Source organism: Corylus avellana, chromosome 7 (genome assembly GCF_965113065.1).
Source record: "Corylus avellana chromosome 7, dhCorAvel1.hap1.2, whole genome shotgun sequence".
Classification (NCBI taxonomy): domain Eukaryota; kingdom Viridiplantae; phylum Streptophyta; class Magnoliopsida; order Fagales; family Betulaceae; genus Corylus; species Corylus avellana.
Genome location: NC_142496.1, coordinates 25,910,793 through 25,918,712, shown reverse-complemented (window position 1 = coordinate 25,918,712; position 7,920 = coordinate 25,910,793). Strand labels below are relative to the sequence as shown.

At 33.9% G+C, this 7,920-nt stretch overlaps 1 protein-coding gene and 1 pseudogene across 1 annotated transcript; one reads left to right on the top strand and one right to left on the bottom strand.

The window, feature by feature from the left end:
* The first annotated feature begins 528 nt into the window (after window positions 1–528).
* LOC132183961 (caffeic acid 3-O-methyltransferase-like) lies at window positions 529–3,876 on the top strand (annotated as a pseudogene).
* A 1,528-nt stretch (window positions 3,877–5,404) lies between these two features.
* LOC132183963 (uncharacterized) lies at window positions 5,405–6,629 on the bottom strand. Its single transcript, XM_059597441.2, has one exon. The coding sequence runs from the start codon at window positions 6,534–6,536 to the stop codon at window positions 5,526–5,528; it is 1,011 nt and encodes a 336-aa protein (XP_059453424.2). The 5' UTR covers window positions 6,537–6,629; the 3' UTR covers window positions 5,405–5,525.
* Window positions 6,630–7,920: the final 1,291 nt, after the last annotated feature.

The following is a 7,920-nucleotide window of genomic DNA, read 5'->3' as shown; positions in this document are numbered from 1 at the left end:
CACATGCAACAGTTTTTCTATATTTTTCCTATATATTATGATTACATTGGGTTCAATTGTAGCATTCTACATGGTTTATTATAATTATAAAAACACATTTTCTCTCCTCTCACATTTTTCAATGCAAAATAACTAAATATAAAAATAAAAAGAAAATAAACAAAATAATATTTTAATGTTATAGAGAAATATAAAGAGAAGCTATTGTGGAGTGTATTTGAATAAGAAAACAAAAAGTAATTTTGTTCCTTAAATTTAAGAAAAATGAGAGGAAAGTTGCTGAAAATGCTCTAATTCATCTTATAAAACCAATTCTATAAAAGAGAATTACCCATTCATGATAAACATACCAAAAACGTTATCAACATACACAATGTCAGATTATTCAAACATTTGTTCATGTGCTCACCAAAAAGTCCAACGAGGTTTGTTAATTAAAAGCATCTCAGAAGTGAATAGTTTTGTGCAGTTTTGAAGCATAAATAGAAGATAGAATACAAATGAGAGGGTATACCGGTACTGAAGAAGATGGGTTCAACGGAGAAGCAGTTGGATGATCATCAGCCGTCCTTTAAGAGATCAGAAGACGACGATGCATGTCTCTATGCCATGCACCTGTCCATCTCTTACGCTTATCACATGGTATTGAAAGCTGCCGTGGAGCTCAACCTGTTCGACATCATTGCTCGGGCGGCTGCAAACCCCGCCGCCGCCGATGCTTACATGTCGACCTCTGAGATTGCTTCTCAGCTTCCCACAAAAAACCCCGATGCCCCTTCTCTGCTTGATCGCATGCTCCATTTGCTTGCGAGCTACTCACTTCTTACTTGCTCTGTGCGCACCGGCGAAGATGGAAGTGATGAGAGACTCTATGGACTCGCACCAGCTGGCAAATTCTAGGTTCAAAATGAAGATGGATACTCTCTAGCTTCCATGCCACTATTTTCTCATCACCCAGCCGCTGCGGAGGTGTATATACTTGATATGTTCTTAGATCTGTACTTAAAAAGAAAAAGATAATGTTGATCTAAATCTGATATTTAGATCAACATTATCAGCATTTAGATCAACATTATCAACGTTATGTAAACGAAAAATGATAGAATTTATTCTCATTTCAATATTTTTTAACAATTGCTATGGTGAATGAATCTACTGTATTGAATTTGTGTGGGTTTCACATACGTTTACAAATCTAATAATTGATCTATTGAATTTGTAAGATGAAGTGAAAAAAAGATGGGAAAAATATTGACATGATCGAATCATTCCTCTTCTAAAAGAAAAGAGAGAAATGTTATACATTCATCTCTTGCCCATATTTTGTCTACATTTCTTTACAAATCTATTATTGAATTTGGACGTCGCTCATTTCTTGTACACATATGGATAAGAAATAGGCAAAATATGTAAACCAAACATTTTTAAACTTACAAAAAAAAAATAAAAAATAAAAAAATAAAAATAAAACTTTACTTTAGACCCTTGAGCTACATACGTTTTGAGAAGATCTCCCTAAATTTCAAAAACTCTCAATTTCACCACATGAACTTTCAATTTGGTGCAATTTACTCCTTTAGCCAATTTTTAAATGTTAAAAGTTCAAAAATGACCATTAGACCCCTGATTTTTTTCCAAAATTTTAAATTTACTCTTAATTTCAAATTAAAAAATAAAAAATATTTATTATCCAAAATTTAAAAAAAAAAAAAAAAATCACAAGGTGACCCACGGTTGGGCCACCTTGTGACCTTTTTTTTTTTTTTTATGAAAATCGAAGGGTAATTTTGTCTTTTTAAGAGTTTATATTAGGGTTTAACGGCAAAAATTGACGGAGGGGTAAATTGCATCAAATTGAAAGTTTAAGGGGTGAAATTGAGAGTTTTTGAAATTTATAGAGATCTTCTTAAAACGAGAGATTGTTTAGGGGTCCTTTGTGAAGTTTCCCAACCAAAAAAAAATTCGAGAGTTGGTTGGGACTGATATATCAACATTGTGAAATAATTGGATAAAAATATGATATATAACATTTCTCATTATTTAATATAAACATGAAAATATTGAAATGAATTTACATATAAAGTAATGTTAAATATCACACCCTCGTCTCATTGGACCAGCATGGTAGTTCATATTAGCAGTTGGATAAATGTTTGTTAAAAAAAATCAAGGACTAATGGGCGTACTGCGTTAGCCGGACATGATATTTAGCATTTCTTATATGAATATATAAATTTTTTTGCAGACAATTTATGGATATTGTAGAGATCATCTTCTCATTGATTACAAAAAAATAAATTGAGAAATGCTAAAAACACACTCCCATTTCCTCTCATCCCATCCCACCCATAATATACATTAGTTCTTGTGTATTGGGGAAATTTCAATCACACCCTTCAATGTATAAATGGTTTTGCAATCATAATTTCAAAGTTTAAAAATTTGCAATGTCAAGATTCCATGTTTCAAATCCCTTTTAATTTCACCATTTTTTTGGTTAAAATACCCAAAAATGCCCCTTTTTGTTTAAAAAAAAAAAAAAAAATCAGAGACAAGGATATATATATATATATATATAATCATCTTCATTAATACAAAATAAAACCATCCTATACTCAGTTAGACAAATAATTAAGGCAAATATCAGGATATGTTCTAACGATCGATAGGCATGCATAATTACTTCAAACTATCATGTTATCAAATACTATAAGCTATAGCTTAAGAGAAAGTACTAAACTTTGTTTGTGTTCCCTCAATTGTTGAAAGTAAAAGTAAAAGTAATTGGAAGACAAATAACTAACTAGTTAAGGTAGTTGTAAATCTTACATTATTTGCATATATCACACTCTGTTTCCAATATTATATTACTACTCAAACTGTTTTGGCATTCATATTGCTATATATAGGCTTCATCTTAAGGATGCTATTCTTGAAGAAGGCAATACATTTGAGAAGGTCCATGGGAGATCCGTCTTCCAATACATGGACGCTGATCCAACATTTAATAAAGTTTTTAGCAAGGCTATGGCTGATATCTCTGGAATAACCATGAAAAGAATGCTTGAGACATACAGAGGATTTGAGGGATTATCATCGCTGGTTGATGTTGCTGGTGGCACTGGAGCAACCCTCAACATGATCATTTCTAAGAACCCTTCCATTAAAGGCATCAACTTTGATTTGCCTCATGTGATACAACATGCACCATCTTATCCAGGTACCATATATAATACTATTGAGGTTGTTTGTGCCTGTTTTGGCTTGTCTGGTTTTTTTCTCGAGTTGTGCAGGGTTTGGGATGTTAATTGGGTGGTCTGCGATGGTTTTGGGGCTTAGTGGCTGGTCTCCCTAATTAGTTTCATTTTAATAAATTACTTATTCAAGAAAAAAAGAAAAAAGAATTTGATGTTGACCAGCAAGGTCAGATTTTATGCAGGTATTGAGAATGTTGCAGGAGATATGTATGCAAGTATTCCAAAAGGTGACGCCATTATGATGAAGGTGAGTTAATCGGCCATTTATGTGACACTTGAAAGTAGATTAGCATGTGTTAAAAAGAAGAAGATCTTCTTGCAGGCTACATGTCACAACTGGAGTGATGGACATTGCATAAAATTTTTGAACAACTGCAATAAAGCACTGCAACAAAATGGAAAAGTGATTATCATTGACTATGTAATGCCAGAGGTACCTGAGTCAAGTGATGCTGCGAAGTATGTTTCTTCCCTTGATAATGTCATGCTTGTTAACCTTGGAGGGAAGGAAAGAACTGAGAAGGAGTTCGAGGCCTGGAGCAAGAGGTCGGGATTTTCGGGGTTTCGTCTTATCTGTCGTGCTTACAATGTTTTTGGAGTTATGGAACTTTACAAATAAGTCTCCAAATTACTCTTCTACTGTCGTTGCCGATAAATGTTTTGTATGAACAAGTCATATATATATATATAGTGTTTTTAAATTTATGTTTGTCGGATTTGTAATTTATGTTTCTTATATTTGTTGGATTTGTAATGTTGTTGGATTTCATTTTTAGAAAACTCTCCTGCTTTGTTCTAATTAATTGCCTTATATGTTATTCATTTATTATTATTATTCTTTAAATGTTTTTTCTTGCCATCAACTATCAATTTACTGGAAACTAAATATTAAATATTTATATGTGATGAAAATTTATTGGCAAAATGATTATCAAGTTTGATATGGATAATAGTCTTCAACTATAAATAATGTCCCCTCATGAGTGAGGATGAATAATTAGGTATGAGGGGTTATTTCTCACGGTTTAGATTATTTGGTATGAGGAGTTATCTCCCACGGTCGGTTTAAATAAATTTTGTTAGGAAATTTAGTTACCTAGTCTTAGATGTTTTAGATCTAGAGCCTGTTTGAGATTGCGTTGGAGGATCGTAAAAGTACTTTTAACATTCAAAAAGCTCGTTTGAAGAAAAAAGTATTCGTTTGGTAAAAAAATTAAAAGCCCTTTTAAGGGTCCAAAAAGCCTAAAAATGGTAAAAACGCACTTTTGGCAAAAGTTTAAAAATGAAACTTTTGCTCAAAAGCTCTTTTTGATTTAAAAGCTCTATTTCTCAAACGCAATCCCAAACAGGCTCCTAGTCTGCTCGGAGCAAATATGCTCTTTAACTGTATTTGTACATGGGTTAGCAGAAGATTGAAATTATAGATAATACTTGATTGTAAGAATTTTTGTTTGTATCTATGACTTTGTAACCTCATAGTATGTGGCTATGATTTTGCAGAGCTTTATGCTCGTAATCTTTAATTAATGAAATCCTTAGATTTACATTAATATATATATATAATATCCGCATTAACCGCGTGGATGCAGATAATAATAGCATGATGCAAATGCAAATATCAAAAATCATTATCCGCATCTACATTTTCACCCCTTAGTGTGTGTGCTTATATTTTCATGTTCGAACCAAACTTGAATCCATATATAAACTCTTGGGGCCAAGCTAGGCCCAAATTCAACTTGGCCCAGCTCAATTACGTACATTTCCAGTCTACCACTAAAGTCTTTCAAGAAACGGAAAGGCCAAAAAAGTATAACCAAATGTGGCCTAATTAGTCGCATCCATGGGGTCATCGTCTCATAGTTGGCCACCTGTTTTCCATTTCCAAAGGTGAAATTTCCCCATCTCCTTCCTAATTAATTGAACGTTTCTTAATTTATGCCAAGTCAACGAACCCCATATCATACGTCTACCCGTTCGATCTATTGACCAATGACTATCGCATTCGTTGACTTGGACCTGGTTTGCCTTTGGCCAAAATTAAGAAAATATACATAATTACGAATTAACCAAATTAATACGCATATTTGATAGATAACCGGTGTAAATAAAGTAAAAAGAACAAATACAACCCATTCGTAATATATATATATGTCGAGATTATAGCAAGTAACGTATGACCGCCGCTAGCTAGCTAGCTATTACATAAAACATTAATTCTTAACGTACACTTGATAATTATGTTGAATTAATCAAACGTAAAATTGCTCAAACGTCAAATTGCTCAAGCTGAACATCCTTGGTCTTCAAAGGAACATAGTCGCCTAGATAAACTTCAAGATGATCCGAAAGAGCCGACTTGTCAATATTTTCATGGTGGTAGGATTTGCAAACGAAATAGATCACCGTCTGAATGACAAGCCCGAAGAGAAACAACTTGAAAAGCAGCACCAGACATATAATCCCATAGGCAACCCTGTTCACCATTCCCATTGACTCACCATGAACAACCAGATTCTCAAACGCTGCTTGAATGAGCCAAAAAGAAACGTTGAGTTTCAAAAATATAACCGTTGCCACCCCGGTGTTTCCCTTTATCAGCTTCTTGCTCTTGATCATGGCGGGAATGCCACACGTGTCTTCCAACACGGTCACAACGCTCGCCAAATGCCAAACGATTGTCATGTAAACAAACCCCACCAAGTACAAGATTGATAGAACAATCAGCATCAGCATGGGAACAAGAAAGTGTCTTGACTCAAAGAAAAGAACAAGTAGAATGATGAAGATGAAAAATGCGAGTATGTTGTAAGCGAGGAAGGAGATGAAAGTAGAGAGGAAGGTGAGCATAAGGCGCTTCCAGACCTTTGGGACGACGCTCATAACCTTGTCGAAAGTTACTTCCCGGCGGCCGGTGTAAATACATGCAATGGTGTAAACGACGGCGGAGGTGGAGAGGAGGGAGAGGATGAGGAGGAAGGTGAAGTATGCAGCCTTGAAGAGGACAAAAGTGATCAATTCGTGCGTGAGGAGGTCTGAGAGCTTGTTGTATTTAGAAGTGCCTTGGCGGGTTTCATCCAAGGCTATTTCGTTGTGAATGATGTTTGTGAAGAGGAGCTCCGAGACTTCCATATGAGCCAAGAAGATGAAAGATAGAGGGAGGATTAAGGTGAGGGTGATCTGGGTGAACACCTTCCTCCATGAGAAGATGATCTTCCACGCCTCTTGGTAGATCCCAAAGAGGCCAAGAAATTGCATATCTTCTTGTTCCCTATCCATGATTTTCTTCAATATTGGATTTCTTCTTGGAAACTTGGAATGGAGGAGGGAGGAGATTGAAAGGGTATGTATTGGGGCAATGGAGGACTTGGACTTTTCTCAATACTACTTTTTCTTGTGTTAATTGAGGAAGAAAAAAGAGGTATATATATATTAAGTGGTGAAGACCCATTCTTCCTAAAAGAGGTGCGCCGCAGCATATATATATATTCATTGAAAAATACGTACAGGACGGTGTGGCAAATATATTCATTGAAAAATACGTACAGGACGGTGTGGCAAATATCTCCTATAATTTAATTACATCAATAATATTATTGATCGGTGTTTTAAGCCTCAAAATATCTATACTCAAGTACTGTATAATCTTATGATCGAGATAATTGTCGCTTCGATTAGTGTAAAACTATTGTAAAATTAACCTAATTTATTCAACCAATAGAAGAGCTTTCTGTGGTAGTTGAATGTCGCTTCAACTAGTGTAAATATGAAAATACCCAGTGCAAAAAAAAAAAAAAAAAAAAAAAAGGAAAGAAAGCTGACATGAATTAGATAAGGTTTTGTGCAACCTTAGAAAAATTGTTTTTTTTTTTTTTTTTTTTTTTTTTTTCGGTTACAAAGGGAAAGTAAAAAATAAATATTATGGTTTGGTTTACTGACTCTTAGTATAATTTTTGGACTAATGGGTCTAAATTAACACGATCGTAAATTAATATCTAATTTTCAGTGTGATGAAGGGGTTAGAGGCTCAATGATATCTCCAACAGTGACCAAAAACCAAGTTAAAGAAAAATCCCAAGGGTTAAAACAAAAAAAATGAGGGCCTAAATAATCAAGAAAACGAACATATCAGAGTGGCTTCTATCTTAATTTTGTTACACCAGGGGGACTTTCTGATGGTTATATAAATTAATTAACTAGTCTGATATACTAATTTAGTTTGTTATGTTACTGAGTCTCACATTGAAAAAGTATAAAAAAAAAAAAAAATTAAAAAAAAAAAGTTAATATATCAAAATGAACCAAGTCTATTAGCTTAGGCTTTTGAATTAGGGTGGTATTCATATATGTATTTTAATGTACTCTTGATAAAAACTTTCAAAGTGTTTATCTTTCTAACATGTTATATTGCAAATTGGGAGAGGTAACAATTTTCTTGGCATTTTTTTATTCTCTGTTATTTTTTTTTCCTCCTTTTTTAAGGGCAATTTATATATCCGATCGTGTGCAACAAACTCACAAATTTGATTGATGCTAGGGGTATTATAGTTTTACTAGAAATTATTTACAAATTGGCGTGGTAGTTTGTATGCTACCACTTTAGCTATTAAACAATTAAATTTGCTTATCAAATTTTGTTGCATAATTTTTTTGGTCACGTGAC